Here is a 21351-nt window from a genome sequence, read left to right as displayed (position 1 = left end):
TGTGACGAGCACATAAGGAAGACAATAAGAATTCTCCGGCGTGCGTAGCAAGAGCCGTAGAAGGCGGCGGGACAGCTGGTGACTGGAGGGATTAGCAGGGGCGAGCCGCGGCCCGCACCCGTGGCTCCTGCGGGGCGGATCGCCGAGCTGACGCGTGGGCGCCGTGCTGGGAGCGGCCGCTTGGCCCGGTGACCCGCGAAGAGCCACTGTGCGCGGCGGGGTCACGCCTCGCGGGCCCCCACCGGCAGCGGCTTTCTCCGCGGCTGCGGCTGCGGTGTCATCCCGGAATGCCACGACCCCGGGCCGCCGCCTCCGCCCGCCTCCAGGTCAGCCAGTGCGCGGCCGCCGTTTTCTCCGCGATTCGCGCCGCTACTTCCACACACGTTCCCACTGGTTACATTCTCCTCACAGGCTCCGTGTCTTCTAACCCACCTAGAGAGTCTGTGAAGCGACTGAAAGTTATGAACTCCAGACTTTCGACAATCCTTCCGATTTAGATTTTCGTTTCTTTCCCTTTAATTACGTTTTTTTCAAATTCCGGGATGGTTCGTCTCAATACGCAAGGCCACTTTCGTTCCCCATTCCTTTCTACGTGGGCGTGTATAGTACCGGATGAAAAGTATCTGGACACTCGCGTGTAATGGAGAATTGACCACTAGATGTCATGCGAGGGGGCCCGCCAGTATCAACGCAGGCCGCGAGCATTCTACATCTATATTTATACTACGCAAGCCACCCAACGGTGTGTGGCGGAGGGCACTTTACATGCCACTGTCACTACCTCCCTTTCCTGTTAGAGTCGCGCATGGTTCGCGGGAAGGACGACTGCCGAAAAGCCTCCGTGCGCGCTCGAATCTCTCTAATTTTACATTCGTGATCTCCTCGGGAGATATAAGTAGGAGGAAGCAATGTATTCGAGCCGGACGGAGTGGCCGAGCGGTTCTAGGCCTACAGTCTGGAACCGCGCGACCGCTACGGTCGCAGGTTCGAATCCTGCCTCGGGCATGGATGTGTGTGATGTCCTTAGTTTAGTTAGGTTTAAGTAGTTCTAAGTTCTAGGGGACTGATGACCTCAGAAGTTAAGACCCATAGTGCTCAGAGCCATTTGAACCAATATATCCGATACCTCATCCAGAAACGCAACTTCTCGAAACCTGGCCAGCAAACTACACCGCGATGCAGACCGCCTCTCTTGCAGAGTCTGCCACTTGAGTTTGCTGAACACCTCCGTAACGCTATCACGCTTACCAAATAACCCTGTGACGAAACGCGCTGCTCTTCTTTGGATCTTCTCTATCTCCTCCGTCAACCCGACCTGGTACGGATCCCACACTGATGAGTAATACTCAAGTATAGGTCGAACGAGTGTTTTGTAAGCCACCTCCTTTGTTAATGGACTACATTTTCTAAGGACTCCCTCAATGAATCTCAACTTGACACCCACCTTACCAACAATTAATTTTATATGATCATTCCACTTCAAATCGTTCCTTACGCATACTCCCAGATATTTTACAGAAGTAACTGCTACCAGTGTTTGTTCCGCTATCATACAATCATACAATAAAAGATCTTTCTATGTATTCGGAATACATTACCTTTGTCTGTGTTAAGAGTCAGTTGCCACTCCCTGCACCAAGTGCCTATCCGCTGCAGATCTTCCTGCATTTTGCTGCAATTTCTCTGTATACTACTGCATCATCCGCGAAAAGCCGCATGGAACTTCCGACACTATCTACTACGTCATTTATATATATTGTGAAAAGCAATGGTCCCAGAACACTCCCCTGAGTCACGCCAGAGCTTACTTTAACGTCTGTAGACGTCTCTCCATTGAGAACAACACGCTGTGTTCTGTTTGCTAAAAACTCTTCAATCCAGCCACACAGCTAGTCTGATGCTCCGTAGGCTCTTACTTTGTTTATCAGGCGACAGTGCGGAACTGTATCGAACAACATTCTGTTGTCAGTATTGAAACAGTAACAGCAGGATAGCTCAGTGACTTCGAGCATCCTGAGAAGCAAATAAATCACAGACATTTCAACCATCTTAAAGCAGCCCAAATCGACTATTGGTGTTGTGATTGTAAAGTGCAAACGGGAAGGAAGAACCACAGCTAAACCAAGTTGGCCTCATGTACTGTCGGACAGTGACCATTGAAAATTTGCAGACAGTGGTTGTAAAAAGTCGTATGAAATCTTCGGATGGAATCAGTCGTGAATTCTCAAGTGCTAGCAGCAGCGTAGCTAGCACAGTGACTATGCGTAAGGAGTTAAAAACAATGGGGCACAATGACCAAGCTGGTCCTCAGAAGCCATTCATTTCTGTTGTCAGCGCAAAGCGATGCTTGTGATGGAGTAAAGAGCGAAGCCGCTAGACAGTGTATGACTGGTAACGAGTGACTTGGTGCGATGAGTCAATATATATTGGCAATTGTGGCAACCTGAAGGAAAGGTTTGGTTTTGGCGAATGCCCGGAGAACCTTACCTGCCATCGCGTGTAGTGCCAACGCTGGAGCACCAAGGAGGCAGTGTTACAGTATGTGAGTATTCCTCGTGTTTAGGATGTGGTCCCCCAGTGCGCTGAAGAAGACGCAAAATGTGGAAGGACCTAAACACATTTTACATCACTGTGTGTTTGGCATAGCAGAGGAAGGGATCGGAGACGACAACTGTTTGCGTGTGCCTGACACTGCACCCTGTCATAGAGCAGCATCCATGAGGATGAACAAAAACATTTCTCAAATGGACTTGCCTGCCGAGAGAATCGATCTGGACCCAGTGGAACACTTTTGCGATGAGTTAGAAAGTCGACTTTGCTCGAGACAACACCGTCCAACATGACTACCTTCTCTGATTTCGGTACGGATCCCCTGATCAGATAGCGTGTGTTACATCATCGGCTCCTAATCAACATATGCTCACAAAGAGTGTAGGATTGGCTCAAGGAATATTTGATTAATAGAACTCAGTGTCTTATACTGCACGTAATCTGTTTCACTGGAAGAGTAACTGCAGATCTGATGTTTTCACTTTACCTATACGACTTATCACACAGATTCATTGTTGATGTGATCGTAAGGAATTGCAGAATGGCTTCGACGAAATTCCCAGTTAAGTATTGAATGGTTCCTTTCAAATGTAAGCGAATATAGAATGACGCGTAAAACAGAGGAAGAACCCTGTACTGGGTACAAGATTAGTGGTGAGTATCTTGAGCATCTTACATCGTGTAAGTATCTAGAAGCAACACTGACATGCAATATTAAGGAAACGATCTTGCCAAGTCAGTATCAGGGAAGATGGAAGAGAGGCTTTGATTTTTCGTCAGGGTTGTGGGAAAATTTAACGTTTCTGCGAAGGAAACTGGCATATGTGGCGTTACTGCGACCAATTCTAGAATACTGTTTGAAGTTTTAGAGTTATCATCAAGCAGCCATGGTAAATAATATCGAACGAATTCAGTGAAGCGCCGCTAGGCTCCTAATGGGTCGGTATAGCACTGTAGTCCATACGAAACTCTAACAGAAATACTTGAGCAACTTAAATGGGAATCCTTGCAGGAAAGACGACATAGTTTTCATCAAATCCTGTTGAGTAAATTTAAAGAAACTGCATTTGACGAAGACTGTGTAACTGTTTTTTTGGCAGTAACGTATATCTTGAGTAGGCATCACGAAAGCAAGGCGACAGCATACAGACTGACGTTGGTCCTCAGCCACCAGTCGAATGAAGTAGAAATAAATCGATTAGATTAGTACGGTGTGTCCTCCGCCATGCACTGTACAGTGGTTTGTGGAACGCGCATGTGGATGTAGCTGTATACGAGATGTTAAACTCTAGCGCTTCCTACCTCTCCACCTTATTGGAACCATTGATTTCATGCAGAAGGAAGTATGGTTCATGCCATCAGGAAACCCTCTCCCGTTGACTAAGGTTCGAAACGTTAGCCGCACGTCCTGTGACTACGGCGTTACGCCAACATTGGCACAAATATGAGTTGCCTTCTGTGGTACCCTAGCAGTAGCAATCTCCGGCCAATCTTGTGCTGCAAAGCAAACTTTCCAAAGCAAAGCAAGCAGTATACTCAACTAGGTATCTCATTATACACGATCGATTTACGCTCTTTCACATAGCCTACACACTTCCATTGTTCACATTGTATCGTGGAAGTCAAACGCTTAGTCGCCTAATGCCGATTCAGCGTGACTCGGCGTACGTTCCTGCAACCTACCACATCAGTATTCGACAAACCTCGAAATTTACGTTATACGTTCTTGGAGTAATAATTCAATGAATCGGCGAAGTTGCCATGCAAATACATCTCGAGTTTTTCAACACATAGCCGACAAAGATTTTCAGACACCCATGTTGAAAAAATGACTTCACAGTAGTACCCGCCTGCAGGGTAGCCACTACGTACAGTCGAAGAAGACTTGAGGATGTTCGACAGTATCGATACTGGAAACTCGTTGGCGATGGGATGTTATTTAGGGATAAGCTTGCCTTCTACTTTGTTAAGTCGAATAAATGTCACATCGTCTTTAGGGACACGTAAAAGATCAACCACCCAGGTGAGACTGGGTGACGAACAGTTTCGCAGTTTGCCTTGGTGCTTCTTAAAAGACCTCAAATACGTATAGAACGCTCCATTTACCGAATTGTTTACGAATTTTTCCTCTGGAATCACTGAACCGTGAAGGGTGCATTAGTTTGGGAAATTCTGATAGGAAAGATTTCTTGAGGCCAGTAGGTGAACTTCATGTGGGGAATAGGGCCAATGAAAATAGGCCCCCCAACCGTAACCAGAATAGATAGAATTATAATAATAGCAATAACAATAACAGCATAAATGGCAACAAACAAGAATATGGAGTGAGATCAGTGAGAACCAACAGAGGTAGGAGAGGCCAAAGAGGTTATGGAAATAGATGTAGTCACAATTGCAGAGCCCAACACCAGTCAGAAAATGAGGGTCCGCCACAGCAAAGAGTTGAGCTGGAGTGGAACATAGGGGTAAGCCCCAACAGCAGCATCAGGAGAACCAACATTATCACCAGAATAATAATTTTAATAATAATACGTAGTACAATAAGTAAAGAGTAAATTATTGCAATAAAAGTAGGAATAATGACTACCGCGCTTAGTACGAGAAAGATATAAATCAGTGGAGAAAAAGAGAAAGGGACTCTACATTAAAGTGGGTATGAGGTTTACCGGAATTTTGTAGAGAAAAGGAGCTGAAGATGTATTATAAGTTAAGAAATGCATATCACGTAAATGTAAATGATATCTTGCCATTTTATGAATGGAAGGAACAGAGCAACATCACCAATAGTAAAGAGGGAATACCCAAAAAGCAGAAATCTGATACTTGCAAATTAATAGGGAAAGTAAATAATCGTAACACAGGAAAAGTAGTAGGAGAAGAAGTTATAGAGAATAATTGCCATAAAAATACTAGTGAAGAGGAAGCATATGATCAGAGGGTAAAAAACTAATGTGATTTACGTAACTGAGTATGGGGAGGGGGGGGGGGGGAGAAGACATGCGAAGTAGAAATGAGGAAATTGAAAGGTGTAATAATGAATTAGAGGAGAATATTTAGGATAGTCTAGTAGCCTTTAGTGAGGAGGAGGAATCAGTAAGTAATTCCTATGATGAAAGTGATGATAATGAAACTAGTAGTGGCGAGAGTGATGAGGTGGAATAGAACAGAGTGCTACTGTTGATAGTATTAAGTGTATAGTGAGAGTGAACACAATAGACAGGAAATGCAAGAGGAATCTTCCAATGGGTATGATTCAAGTGAAGACTAGTACGATATTGATATAGTACAAATGGGTAATGAAAGTGTTGGGTCAGAAGGGAAAAAATCAATAACGAAACAATCGTGCTATAGCTCTTTCCACCCTGGCCCACACGATCGAAGAGGGATACTCAATTAGCTTAGGTTGACCTTTAATAAGTGTACAGTTATATGGTGTGAATGAATATGCATTACATAGATACTGGTGTTGAAACGGCATATATTTCTGAATCTCTGTGGAAACAGGTAACTGGTGGATATGAAATTCCAGTAATGTCTGTATCTGTACTTAAGATTGTGAGTGACACAGGAAAATTAAGTAATCTTGTGAGGAAACAAGTGTATCTGTCTTTCAAAACTGGTAACTGTTCGATGGAAAATGTGGTTTTGGTAGTTTTTAATTTAATCATAAACATTATTATAGGCTCAGGCTAGACAAAGAGAAATTATTTCAACAAGAGGTGCATTAAGTACCTGATATTACTGAATGGCAGAGAGAGGAAAAGTTAGAAGTTATAGGAAGAAGTAAAAGCAACTATAATAACCACATAATGTGTGTACAAAAAAAGGATGATGGAAACAGAGTGGTACTAGATGCCACAAAAGTGAATTCAATAACTGAAAGAGAGTGCAGCAAACTGGATAGTTTAAATGACATAATACAAATTTTTTATGGAATTAAGTATCTGAGCAGCCTCGATTTAATAGTGAAACACTGGCAGATGCACTTGGCTAAAGACTATAAGGAATGTGCAGCTTTTTTATTTGGAACGATATGGTACTAACATTGTGTGCTGCCATTTGATTTAAACATATCAGTATCCATATTTTTACAGGCTTTCGATAAAGTACTAGGCAAGGAGCTGAAAAGCAAAATTACTGTATACATGAATGATATACTGAGAACGACCAAGATTTGGGAGGAACACAATTTGTTAAGATAAGTGTTTCAGGCCTTGCATAAAGGAGGAATGACTTTACAATTAAGGAAATCGGAATTCGTGAAAAGTGAAATTATGTTTGTAGGATATCTAATTAGTAGTCAGGAAATCACTAAAGACCCTGAGAAAATTAGAGCAGTTAAATAATTCCTGGTCCCCAAATGTAGAAGACATTTCTAGGATTATGCAGATTCTACCTAAAATTTGTGTGATATCAAACTTTTAATAGTAGAGCACTGAAAGAATTACAAAAGAAAAGTAAAGCTGTTATTTGGACAAAAGAGTGACAGTATTTGAACAGTTGAAACAAAAACTCAGTGAAGACGGTATTTTGAATCATCAAGACTGAAGATTTCCATTTTGCTCAGAGACGAACACTGCACATACGGATCAGGAGTACACTTATTTCAAATAGTTAATCAAGACGGGCATGAAGAAAGAAAATCCATAGCATTTGCAAGCATAACATTGAACAAGTGTTAAAGGAACTATACCATTTCAGAAAAGGCAGCTTCAGTAGTAATTTGGGCATTTAAAATATTTTACAACTTTTCAAGGGGACACACAGTGATAGTGTATACAGACCCTCAAGCACTAACAATTATTAACAAATGTTAGCTAGTACATACTAGACTGACATGATGTTTGTTATATTTATAGCAAGTTGATATTGAAATAAACTATATGAAAGGTGAACAGAACATTCTATCAGATGCTTTGTCCAGGTTATCCTCAGGAATAAGACCGGAGGATGGAGTATTAGGAGAAGAGGGCTATAAGAGAATCTGTTATATAAAAGGGGTGAAACACCAAGAAAGAAATCAAACACATTTGTAAAAATTTAAGAAACGAACAAAATGAGGACCCATTTTTGGTACTAGTTGAGACAGAACTTAGAAAAAAAAGGTACTTTTAATGGACTGTTGCTTAGATGGAAAGAGGAAATATTTGATATTTGGAGAGCATGCTGGTCAGAGGAACATGTAGTAACATTAACTGATTGTATCCATTTCAGTTATGGACACTGTGGAACAGAGAAGTATTTAGAAACCCTAATGGAGTCAGTGTACTTTAAGAATATGTATAGGAGAAAACGTATGACCTCTTCTAGAAAATCAGAGTAAGTAATGAAAAGAGTATGGGTCTGATGCAATCTACGCCAACCAAAGAAATGCTAGGAATCGTGGCTTTGGATTTCTACTACCAAAGACGTCAGGAGGTTTTTGTTATATTCAAGTAGCAGTTGATGTATTTTCTAAATTTATAAAGTTACACCATCTGAGAAATGCCACAGGGAAAACAGTCTTTGACAAGATTGTTAAAGACTATTTTGTAAAAGTAGGTAAATCAGGTAGCGTACTATCAGACAATGGGTCTCAATTCACTTCCACGAAATGAAAGTGCAATATGCAGGAACAAGGAGTAGAACTAAGGTATATTGCAGTATATCATGCCACTAGCAATCCAGCAAAGCTCTATGTGAGGGAGACAGGGAGGCGTTGTGGGACATTTTGTCATGACAGGCATAGCAGTTGGGCAAAATATATATCTGACATAGAAAATATTTTGGATAATCTGAGACATGAAAGCACAGGATTTAAAACCAATGAAATAATAATGGGAGAAAAAGAAGCTAACATTATAGAAGAAAATGTTGTTTTTCCTTACAGAAAGGATATAACATTGGTAGGAAAGAAAAAATTAGTAAAAGAGCATATTGAAAATCAGATGTTGAAGCGTAAGAAAAGACATGATGAGAAACGAAATTAACTAAAGTAGAGATAGGGGTCCTCATGATGGTCAAATCCCCCGAAAAATCGTAACAAACTACTACAGTAATTTCTCAGTTTTTTTGATACATACAAAGATCCCTTTGAGATGGCTGACATACCTCATCCCAATACGTATTACTTATTTTTTCCCAAATCAAACAAAAAATATGGAGTACATAACATAACAGACTTAAAACTCTATCAAAAGAGGATATAGGAATGAAATGGTGAAAGATTAAATGAATGAAATGTACCAAAAGACAGGCATTCAGTGTTTCGAACACCAGTAAGAACTGTGACAGTGTAAGATACATTTGTTACTGTGGTAGTGTTTGTAGAAAAAAATATTGAAATAGCAATATTGCAGTAGCTTGTGTAATTAAGGGGATGAGAGAATATAAGGGCAGTATGAATATTTTTTAATGATTATGCATGTATCGAAGGTATAATAACTTGTTCCGACTAAGACAGATGCAGATGAAAAGTTTATGCTAGGTACAAACAGTTATAGAAATACACTCCTGGAAATGGAAAAAAGAACACATTGACACCGGTGTGTCAGACCCACCATACTTGCTCCGGACACAGCGAGAGGGCTGTACAAGCAATGATCACACGCACGGCACAACGGACACACCAGAAACCGCGGTGTTGGCCGTCGAATGGCGCTAGCTGCGCAGCATTTGTGCACCGCCGCCGTCAGTGTCAGCCAGTTTGCCGTGGCATACGGAGCTCCATCACAAACTTTAACACTGGTAGCATGCCGCGACAACGTGGACGTGAACCGTATGTGCAGTTGACGGACTTTGAGCGAGGGCGTATAGTGGGCATGCGGGAGGCCGGGTGGACGTACCGCCGAATTGCTCAACACGTGGGGCGTGAGGTCTCCACAGTACATCGATGTTGTCGCCAGTGGTCGGCGGAAGGTGCACGTGCCCGTCGACCTGGGACCGGACCGCAGCGACGCACGGATGCACGCCAAGACCGTAGGATCCTACGCAGTGCCGTAGGGGACCGCACCGCCACTTCCCAGCAAATTAGGGACACTGTTGCTCCTGGGGTATCGGCGAGGACCATTCGCAACCGTCTCCATGAAGCTGGGCTACGGTCCCGCACACCGTTAGGCCGTCTTCCGCTCACGCCCCAACATCGTGCAGCCCGCCTCCAGTGGTGTCGCGACAGGCGTGAATGGAGGGACGAATGGAGACGTGTCGTCTTCAGCGATGAGAGTCGCTTCTGCCTTGGTGCCAATGATGGTCGTATGCGTGTTTGGCGCCGTGCAGGTGAGCGCCACAATGAGGACTGCATACGACCGAGGCACACAGGGCCAACACCCGGCATCATGGTGTGGGGAGCGATCTCCTACACTGGCCGTACACCACTGGTGATCGTCGAGGGGACACTGAATAGTGCACGGTATATCCAAACCGTCATCGAACCCATCGTTCTACCATTCCTAGACCGGCAAGGGAACTTGCTGTTCCAACAGGACAATGCACGTCCGCATGTATCACGTGCCACCCAACGTGCTCTAGAAGGTGTACGTCAACTACCCTGGCCAGCAAGATCTCCGGATCTGTCCCCCATTGAGCATGTTTGGGACTGGATGAAGCGTCGTCTCACGCGGTCTGCACGTCCAGCACGAACGCTGGTCCAACTGAGGCGCCAGGTGGAAATGGCATGGCAAGCCGTTCCACTGGACTACATCCAGCATCTCTACGATCGTCTCCATGGGAGAATAGCAGCCTGCATTGCTGCGAAAGGTGGATATACACTGTACTAGTGCCGACATTGTGCATGCTCTGTTGCCTGTGTCTATGTGCCTGTGGTTCTGTCAGTGTGATCATGTGATGTATCTGACCCCAGGAATGTGTCAATAAAGTTTCCCCTTCCTGGGACAATGAATTCACGGTGTTCTTATTTCAATTTCCAGGAGTGTATAATGTGACAATTACACTAATTAAGATGATATTTCATCTGGTGTGTCTTTTATCAACCCATAATGAAATAGAGGAGCATATGTAATACGACAATGTCATATTAGACTAATTGTCACAAGAAAGAAGAAGTCAACATTTAAGTAGTGGCAACTCGTTCTGAGCTGCGGTTGCAAGGAGGGGAGATGTGTAAGCTCCTGACATCTACCCGTGTCAAACACGAGTCATACTAAAGCTACAACCGTCTAGACATATTGATTCCCAATGTAAAGACATTATTGTGGATGATGTGGGTAACTGTGGTGGCGAAGCACGTTTGCCAGCGTTTAGAGAGTGAGGGTGAACCACCTGCCGGCCGGATCTCAGAGGGGGCGTCCGCGCGGCGGAGCGCTGGCTGGGAACGCAGCCTGCAGAAGCCGCGTCGCTGTAGGTGTGGGGATTAGTGCGCCGACCATCACGGGAGCGTCGCGGGATTTCTATTCAAATGAGCGGCCCGGCGACCGCTCCTCGCGCTTCTCCGGCAGCAGAACGTGTTTCTGCGGTCGCTCAGCCACTGTCCGCCGCGGAAAATCCCTGCAGTGTCGCCAGCGACAAGACGTGCCCAACCACGTCAGATTACCTCAGACCTTTCCAACAGCGTAATGCCACTCTTGCGAAGACTCGGCTAGTCGCAGCTAACTAAAGATCTGACATAACGTCTACTTGTGGCAACGACTGGCAGAGATCCTTGGTAGCTAAACTGAATTACCTTATTTCCATTACTTCTCCTCCTCATCTTCAACTTTTATTCAATCAGTTGCTGTCAGACGGTTCATAAGTAAAAATTATTAATATACCGTTCTCCTCCTCAACTGATGATACTGTCGGAGCCCAAATCCATGCATTCCAGTGTACGCTGCCTCATAAAATATGTGAAACTCCAGAAGATATGATCGGATGTCAATGTAATTTCTTACACCTACACACCATCGGTGGTTATGTAAATAGTTAGAGCTGCAATTCTCTGACGAGTAGAACTGCACACACGGTGCATTATTGTTGATCTTATTTAGTGTTGTTACCAGACCTTGTAGTGTATATGAGGTCCTGAATTACGTCAGATGTTAAGTGACCAGTACAGAGAATACGGAGATGCTACATACCAGTGTGAAACTGCAGAGGTTTAGTGGGGCCTCATTGTGCGTCTCCATTTCTCCGGCTACTCGAATCGCGCAATATTTGCTATTGGGTTCAAACTTCCTTGCAGAGAGAACTCAGCAAATGGCTCGTAACGGTACAAAATCGACAGATGTAAAGGAAATTTGCGGAGTACCCCAGGGAAGCGTGTAAGGTCAGTTACTGTTCACCAAGTATATAAATGATCTAGTAGGGAGCATCAGAAGCTCTTTAAGTCTCTTCGCACGTAATGTGGTTGCCTATAAGCAAACACCAATGACACAAGACGGTATCGAATTGCTGAATGACATTAAAAGGGTTGATGACTGGTGCAGGCTCTGGCAGTTGACTCTGAACGTAAATAAGTGCAATGTATTGCTCATAAATAGGAAAAGAAATCGACTACTATACAACTACACTATTGGTGGCAAACTGCTGAACATAGTATCTATCGTAAAATATCCAGGAGTAACTATCCATAGCGACCTGAAGTGGAATCGTCACATAGAAAAAATAGTAAAAGAAGCAGATGCCATACTGACATTCTTAAAGAAATGTAACTCATCCACGAAGTAAAATGGTTCAAATGGCTCTAAGCACTCTGGGACTTAACATCTCAGGTCATCAGTCCCATAGACTTAGAACTAATTAAACCTAACTAGCCTAAGGACATCACACACATCCATGCCCGAGGCAGGATTCGAACCTGTGACCGTAGTGGCAGCGCGATTCCGGACTGAAGCGCCTAGAACCGCTCGGCCACAGCGGCCGGCGTCCACGAAGTAAGTGGCTTAGAATGCGCATGTCCTGACGATTCTTGAGTACTGTTCATCAATACAGGATCCTTACCAAGTGGAACTGGTAGAAGAGATAGAGAAGGTCCAACGAAGAGCGTTGTGTTTCGTTGCCGGATCGTTTAGTCGATGCTAGAGCGTTACAAAGATGCTCAACGAACTCCAGTGGCCGACATTACAAGAGAAATATTGTGCATCAAACAGAGGTTTACTACTGCAATTTCGGGGAAGCTCTTTCCGGGAAGAATCAGACAACGTATTACTTCCTTCCACACACACATCTTGCGAAAAGACGACGTCGAGATAATTCGAAAAATTAGAGCTAATACAGAGGCTTATCGACAAACATTCTTTCCGCACGCCATTCGCGACTGGAACAGGGAAGAGAGGATCAGTTAATGGTAACAGAAACACTCTCTGTCACACACCGTTATGTGGCTTGAGGAGCATGACGTAGCTGTAAATGTAGATATAAGTCAAGATTTGAGGGGCATTCAGATGTGGGAGTGACTCAATGTTGGACTTTGTGGGAACGTGAAAGCAGACGCACTTGTTCTCAAGATTCCGTTCGACCATGTTGGATGACCACAACGGATGATAGCCGCACTGTGCACAAAGGACATCACAACTCAAGAACATCCACACCTGCCTTCCAAGAATACACAACAGACTCACTGCCACATTTTCAGCAGCCGGTCTAGGTTCAAATGGCTCTGAGCACTATGGGACTTAACTTATGAGGTCATCAGTCCCCTAGAACTTAGAATTACTTAAACCTAACTAATCCAAGGACATCACACACATCCATGCCCGAGGCAGGATTCGAACCTGCGACCGTAGCGATCGCGTGGTTCCAGACTGTAGCACCTAGAACCTCTCGGCCTCACCGGCCGGTGCTGGGTCCTTCTCAGATGTACTCCGTAAGGCCCGACATCTCATCCAGAAATCGTAACTGGTTGATTAAATTATCACATGTTGTGTGCGCGAAAGTGCTCAAGATGCTTACCGAAACACACAAAATCAACAGAGTCAGTGCCACTCGCGTATTTCTTGACAGTTTTCAGGCTGAACGCGAGGTGACAGGAGATGAATCTCGGGCTTATCACCATACTCTAGAGAGCAAACGACAATCAGTGAAGCCATACCCATACTCGTTCAGTCGAAAAATTAAAAACTCAGTAAACTAGAAGGAAAATCATGGTGTCAGTGTTTTCGGAAAAATGGGGTTCTGCTCGTTGATTTTTCAGAAAGATGTGAAATAATAAACGTTGCAAGATAATTTGAGACCACGAAGAACCTTCGCAGAGCTATGCAGAACAAACGTAGTGGGGTGCTGACAACAGAAATCTGTCTCCTTCATGACAATTTGCGTCCTGGCACCGCTCATGCAACACAAGAGTTGTTGACTTCGTTTGGTTGGGATATTTTAAGCCACCCCTCTCACAGCCCCGATCGCGCACCTAGTGAGTATCATCTGTTCACTAAATTGAAGAAACACATTCGGGGAAAACACTTTTCCGACGACGACGAGGTGAAAATCAAAGTGAAGAACAGGCTGAAAAAGACAACGGAAGACGTCTATGAAACAAGAGCCAAAAACTCGTCCCAGGGATGAAAAAATTTATCGAGGTAAATGGTGATTATGCGTAAAAATAGTGCAAGTCCTATACTACAAAACACGTAAATTTTATTAAAATAAATTCATTTTCTGTACTTCAAAAAATTCTTGTAACCTTAATTTCTGGATTAGCCTCGTATCTGTGAGTGGTGTGGTGTCACCGCCAGACACCACACTTGCTAGGTGGTAGCCTTTAAATCGACCGCGGTCCGTTAGTATACGTCGGACCCGCGTGTCGCCACTATCTGTGATTGCAGACCGAGCGCCGCCACACGGCAGGTCTAGAGACACTTCCTAGCACTGGCCCCAGTTGTACAGCCGACTTTGCTAGCGATGGTTCACTGACAAAATACGCTCTCATTTGCCGAGACGATAGTTAGTATAGCCTTCAGCTACGTCATTTGCTACGACCTAGCAAGGCGCCATTACCAGTTACTATTGATAATGTAAAACATGTACTGTCAAGAGCGATGTTCACCATTTATGGATTAAAGTTAAGTATTCCACAGCTACGTTCTTTTTTGCTAGTCTAATTTCCTTGACCTGTTCCAGACCTCACGCCAGCCTGCGTGCGCTAAAACGCGTGCTTTTCGGCTTCCTCTCGTAGTACCGGGTTGGCTCTCTTGCCAATCCACAACAAGTGGTGCCGTTGTCCTTACTAAGTCACATGTGACTCTTTGCACTCCACTTAACAGCTTTGACTCTGGTGGTTACGGCGTCTCAAAGAGTAAAGAGGCACACTCGGAAGTCAACTCGGATTGATTACTGTTGGAGCGTTCACAGGTGGAACGTCGGTAAGGAAAGTGCTGACGTTCTGTACGCACGTCCGAGGAGCGAAAGGGGAACACTGCCCCCGCAGTGATTTTGGAAACTTTCCGTGGAGGCGGCGACGCCGATCTTGTCCGGCCTAGTCTCGTCTCGTCTCCCAATTAGGAGGCCTTGCCTGGCCCTCCCTTGTCCTGCCCCCGGCGTCCCGTGTGAGAGCGACCGCGGCTGCTGGCACTGCGGCCGACGCGACCTCGGGGTCGGCCGACGCGGCTGTCAGCTTTCACGGCGCCTCACGCCGGCCCGTCGCACCTCCGCTCAGATCGGGCCGGGCCAGCTCAGCTCGCTTGGCAGTCTACAGCCGCTGAGGCACTGTCGAGTGCTTAATTAGACCAGCCGCTGCCTGCACGCGAGACAAGCCGGACGCGTGCACTCTCTCGCATCTCAAGTGAAGGCCAGCATCAACTGTGCTCAATAGCCTAAGGCTACCAGGAACGTGTTTAATTTCGTGGCTCAGTGGATAAATATCATATTACAGTGCGAACAAGTCTGGGTTCTATTACCGCCTTCCACTCGACGCTTACTTCTGCCAGTGGTTGCTGAATGCGGAAAACTTGTGCCGTGGGCAAACTCTGCTATTATCTGGCAGGGTGAGTCAGTTTACAGGTCAACGGAGGGGCAAATCGCATCTAAACCTGTCAATCCTGGTAAAGTTCTGGCGAGTTAAAACAAAGTTTCAGTCTGGAGCTGGAGATCATCATCCACGCGTCTCACAAACCACAACTGACGTCATCCTTCCTTTCGAACTGCCATTACCGCGTGAGGGCGCACTCAAGGTTCTGGAGAGACTGGTATAGGCTTACCTCCTTACGGTACAATGGTGAAAATAAATGTTGCATACTGCCGAAACATTAAAACTGAACGTTGTTGTCCAAAAACGCGTTATGGTATCAGTACATTGGTTTGTTTTTAATGTAACTCCAGGGGAAACAGGCCGTCTTCGTCCGTGAGAGGACAATATGTGTTGTCTATGGCAACCATATCGCCTGCAAACACCGCAGTGCTTGTGATGTGTATCATCACGATAGTCGTGTCGCATCAGGATGGTTTAGAGAACGTAAGGTACAATTAGAGGCTCCCTATAGCCACTCTAAGGGGCACCGAATGAGACAGGCGAATGTCGCAGAGAATGGCCATGAAAGAAAAACAACAGGTATGCAGGACCGACATCTGCGTAAGGCAGCAAGTGGGCATCTCAACACAACGCGATACTTTTGTGGCGGCAGTTCCAAACAGGCACAGAAGTTCAGCCGTCAACACAGATGATACCAAACAGGCTCCATGAGCAGGCGCTACGTGCCAGAAGCCCTTTCAAGGCTCCTCCTCTAATTAAAGTTCAGACAGGGGCTCGTGTCGCGTGGGCACGAAACCACCCTTCGTCGGCTAGGGACCAGTGAGACACAACGCTCTTCTCTGATGAGAACCAGCCGGCCGCGGTGGCCTAGCGGTTCTAGGCGCTTCAGTCCGGAACCGCGCGACTGCTACGGTTGCAGGTTGAATCCTGCCTCGGGCATGGATGTGCGTGTTGTCCTTAGGTTAGTTAGGTTTAAGCAGTTCTAAGTTCTAGGGGACTGATGACCTCAGATGTTAAGTCCCATAGTGCTCAGAGCCGTTTGATGAGAACCTAACAATACTGCTCTTCGAGTGTGGAGGCAACGAAGACGACTTTTGCAACCCATTTGTATCGTAGAGCGCCATTCTTATCAAGGCGGTTCAGTCACGTTTTGGGGTGGAATCACGTGTGGCCGCAGAAAACCCTTGTGTTAATAAATGGGAAGATGACTGGTGTAAAGCGTCGGTACTATATCCCTGCACGCATGCTGACCCCATCGGATGAACAGACTGGAGCGGAATTCACGCTGACGAGCGACAACGCCCGCCCCCGTAGTCACTATCTTGTGAACAGCCTTCTGGTGAACCATACACACAGTCAGATGGAATGGGCGCCATATTCTCCGGATCTCAACTGCGCCTACCTCCCGTTCCACTCGCGTATGGATCTCCAGAAATATTATTGCATAAACTTTTCTGCTCCCGCAACAACGAATCTAATTTTCTCTTGAGATCCCAAAGCGATACGCAGAGGTCGTCGGGCGAGGGTGGCGCGGGAGGGGGGGGGGGGCGGGAGCGGGGGGATCTTATAGCACATACGTTCAGTTTTCCTGTTAGTCCTATCTGGTATCTTAGTAAACTGATTGCATTTTTCCAACATGCTACCAGCGAACCCAAGTCTGCCAGCAAATTTATCTACACTCCTGGAAATGGAAAAAAGAACACATTGACACCGGTGTGTCAGACCCACCATACTTGCTCCGGACACTGCAAGAGGGCTGTACAAGCAATGATCACACGCACGGCACAGCGGACACACCAGGAACCGCGGTGTTGGCCGTCGAATGGCGCTAGCTGCGCAGCATTTGTGCACCGCCGCCGTCAGTGTCAGCCAGTTTGCCGTGGCATACGGAGCTCCATCGCAGTCTTTAACACTGGTAGCATGCCGCGACAGCGTGGACATAAACCGTATGTGCAGTTGACGGACTTTGAGCGAGGGCATATAGTGGGCATGCGGGAGGCCGGGTGGACGTACCGCCGAATTGCTCAACAATTGGGGCGTGAGGTCTCCACAGTACATCGATGTTGTCGCCAGTGGTCGGCGGAAGGTGCACGTGCCCGTCGACCTGGGACCGGACCGCAGCGACGCACGGATGCACGCCAAGACCGTAGGATCCTACGCAGTGCCGTAGGGGACCGCACCGCCACTTCCCAGCAAATTAGGGACACTGTTGCTCCTGGGGTATCGGCGAGGACCATTCGCAACCGTCTCCATGAAGCTGGGCTACGGTCCCGCACACCGTTAGGCCGTCTTCCGCTCACGCCCCAACATCGTGCAGCCCGCCTCCAGTGGTGTCGCGACAGGCGTGAATGGAGGGACGAATGGAGACGTGTCGTCTTCAGCGATGAGAGTCGCTTCTGCCTTGGTGCCAATGATGGTCGTATGCGTGTTTGGCGCCGTGCAGGTGAGCGCCACAATCGGGACTGCATACGACCGAGGCACACAGGGCCAACACCCGGCATCATGGTGTGGGGAGCGATCTCCTACACTGGCCGTACACCACTGGTGATCGTCGAGGGGACACTGAATAGTGCACGGTACATCCAAACCGTCATCGAACCCATTGTTCTACCATTCCTAGACCGGCAAGGGAACTTGCTGTTCCAACAGGACAATGCACGTCCGCATGTATCCCGTGCCACCCAACGTGCTCTAGAAGGTGTAAGTCAACTACCCTGGCCAGCAAGATCTCCGGATCTGTCCCCCATTGAGCATGTTTGGGACTGGATGAAGCGTCGTCTCACGCGGTCTGCACGTCCAGCACGAACGCTGGTCCAACTGAGGCGCCAGGTGGAAATGGCATGGCAAGCCGTTCCACAGGACTACATCCAGCATCTCTACGATCGTCTCCATGGGAGAATAGCAGCCTGCATTGCTGTGAAAGGTGGATATACACTGTCCTAGTGCCGACATTGTGCATGCTCTGTTGCCTGTGTCTATGTGCCTGTGGTTCTGTCAGTGTGATCATGTGATGTATCTGACCCCAGGAATGTGTCAATAAAGTTTCCCCTTCCTGGGACAATGAATTCACGGTGTTCTTATTTCAATTTCCAGGAGTGTACAACAGAGCTTTTCCGTCGTTCAGTTCCATATCCCTTCAAACTGCAATTCCCGGATATGTGTATGTGCCAAATTTAATATTTCTGAACATTTGGACAACTCTGAAATTTTAGCCTATTTGTGTAACTTTTTTTCAGGTCGTACGTCATTATGAACAACTGCGTAACCCGGGGAAAGTTTGAAACTACTATTAATATTGTGTACCAAGTCATTGACCTACAACATGAATAGCAATGATCCGAATACAGTTACCTGAAGTACGCCTGAAGTTAACTTCTACCTACGTTGAAGATTAGCCATCCAGGAAACAAGATAATCCTCAGTCCAGTCAGGTCCTTATTTCGTTAGTAAGTTCAAAAATGTTCAAATGTGTGTGAAATCTTATTGGTCTTAACTACTAAGGTCATCAGTCCCTAAGCTTACACACTACTTAACCTAAATTATCCTAAAGACAAACACACACACCCATGCCCGAGGGTGGACTCTAATCTCCGCCGGGACCAGTCGCACAGTCCATGACTGCAGCGCCCCAGACCGCTCGGCTAACCCCGCGCGGCTTTCGTTAGTGTTGATATGGTTTTGTGTCAAGTGATTTTCGGAAGACAACAAATAGAACATCTAGCTGAGTGCCACGACCCTTGTGTTCCAGGATGTCACGTAAGAAAGTGCGAGCTGCGTTGTGCATAGCCGATATTTTCGGAATCGTTGCAGTAATGCTTACTTGATCGCAACCTGTCCGTTCGCGGTGGAAGGTATTTAATGTGTTTTCCTACCTGCTGTTGTCGCTGCACGCAATGCTACACGGTTATCCCCCTCCGTGCCCCGCGTTACCTGTTTTAAAGGCGCCGCCGGCGCGTGTTGCTCAGCGAGAGAGCGGAGGTTAGCTGAGGTGAGGTGAGGAGCTTTTAAAGCGCACCCAGTGACCCAGAGAGCCGCTCAGCTGGTCGCGGGATCGAGCCCCGGCTCGCTTCGGCTTCTCTTTGCATTCCTTCCTGAGTCAGTGCAGGCGCTGCTGTCTCATCAAGGTCACGGCCGGTAGCCGCCGTCTGATTCACTGGCGTGCATATCTCATTCTACGCTAACGATACCTCCGCCTGTACTTACTTTCACCTCTACTGCACCGAAGCAAATCGGTATTCACTGCGAGGAGGTAAGAGATTTCTCTGAGGCGCTACTGCTGACAACAGTCTCTTTACTATGTCGTGTCTGGAGCGTAAACACTGTTGTAAATATTCAGATACAGTGAGTGCGGTGGAACGGAGCTCTTCCTTCACACCTTCCTACGTAGGTGGGTGGAATCCTCTCCGTGAATATCTTCAACTGACGTCGTCATTTAACTCGTGTTAGACAATTTAACCGAAGTAGCCATAACATTCCCTTACATGTACTGTCTAAAGACACATTTGATAATCATTATCATAACAGTCATCGTTGTACCGAAGGAACACGAGACTGCAGTCTTACTACACGTAACAAAATACACACATCAAAAAAGTTTTGCATTACCCCGGTTCCCAGAATTCCTGAAAATAGACGTTGACTGTGGATATTGTATCACAGACACAGTCCCTGTGACTGTTCAGAAATGTCATTCAACCCGCGCAAAGATGTAAACCACCATGCATGAGAAGCGTCCACTAGACGGAGGGGGTCCGACAGGCGATCAGTTCCAGTCATTCCACCAGGAAGGAGGTACACGACTCGTGTTGTCTGTGTGTGTTTGTCTTTAGGATAATTTAGGTTAAGTAGTGTGTTACTTTGTGCCAGGAGGTGCTCTCAACAAGGGAAGTGTCCATTCGTCTCGATGTGAACCAAAGCAATGTTGTTCGGATGTGGAGGATATACCGGGAGAAAGGAACTGTCGATGATATGACTCGCTCAGGCCGTCCAAGGGCTACTACTGCAGTGGATGACCGCTACCAACGGATTATGGCTCGGAGGAACCCTGACAACAACGTCACCCTCTTGAATAATTCTTTTCGTGCAGCCACAGGACGTCGTGTTATGAGTCAAACTGTGAGCAATAGGCTGCATGATGCGCAACTTCACTCCCGACGTGTATCGCTAGATCCATCTTTGCAGCCACGACACAGAGCAGCGCAGTACGGATGGGCCCAGTAACAGGTCGAATGGACGGCTCGGGATTGGCATCACGATCTCTTCACCGATGAGTGTCACATATGCCTTCAACCAGCCAATCGTCGTAGACGTGTTTGGAGGCAACCCGGTCAGGCTGAACGCCTTAGACACACTGCCCAGCAAATGCAGCAAGGTGTGATGTTTTGGTGTGGCATTATGTGGGGCCGACGTACGCCGCTGGTGGTTATGGAAGGCGCCGTAACGGCTGTACGATACGTGAATGCCGCACTCCGACCGATATTGCAACCATATCGGTAGCATATTGGTGAGGCATTCGTCTTCATGGACGACAATTCGCACCCCCATCGTGCACATCTTGTGAATGACTTCTTTCAGGATAACGACATTGCTGTACTAGAGTGGCCAGCATGTTCTCCAGACATGAACCCTGTCGAACACGCCTGGGATAGATGGAAAAGGGCTGTTTATGGCCGACGTGACCCACAAACCACTCTGAGTGATCTGCACCGAATGCAATGCAAGAAAATGGCTCTGAGCACTATGGGACTTAACTTCGAGGTCAGCAATCCCCTAGAACTTAGAACTACTTAAACCTAACTAACCTAGGGACATCACGTACACCCATGCCCAAGGCAGGATTCGAATCTGCGACCGTAGCGGTCGGGCGGTTCGAGACTGTAGCGCCTAGAACCGCTCGGCCACCACGGCTGACACATCAATGCAAGAGG

General features: G+C 46.6%; 1 protein-coding gene across 1 annotated transcript in view; it reads right to left on the bottom strand.

Annotated features, from left to right (window-relative positions):
• Positions 1-221: 221 nt before the first annotated feature.
• Positions 222-21351, bottom strand: part of LOC126158875 (protein odd-skipped-related 1-like) — a 31251-nt gene continuing 10121 nt past the window's right edge. Inside the window, exon 2 of the mRNA XM_049916473.1 lies at positions 222-432. Coding sequence (XP_049772430.1) covers positions 222-432 — 211 coding nt within the window. The remainder of the gene's footprint in view (positions 433-21351) is intronic.

Source organism: Schistocerca cancellata, chromosome 2 (assembly GCF_023864275.1).
Source record: "Schistocerca cancellata isolate TAMUIC-IGC-003103 chromosome 2, iqSchCanc2.1, whole genome shotgun sequence".
Taxonomy (NCBI): Eukaryota; Metazoa; Arthropoda; class Insecta; order Orthoptera; family Acrididae; genus Schistocerca; species Schistocerca cancellata.
The sequence above is the reverse complement of the archived record's forward strand: the minus strand, read 5'-3'. Positions and strand labels throughout refer to the sequence as shown.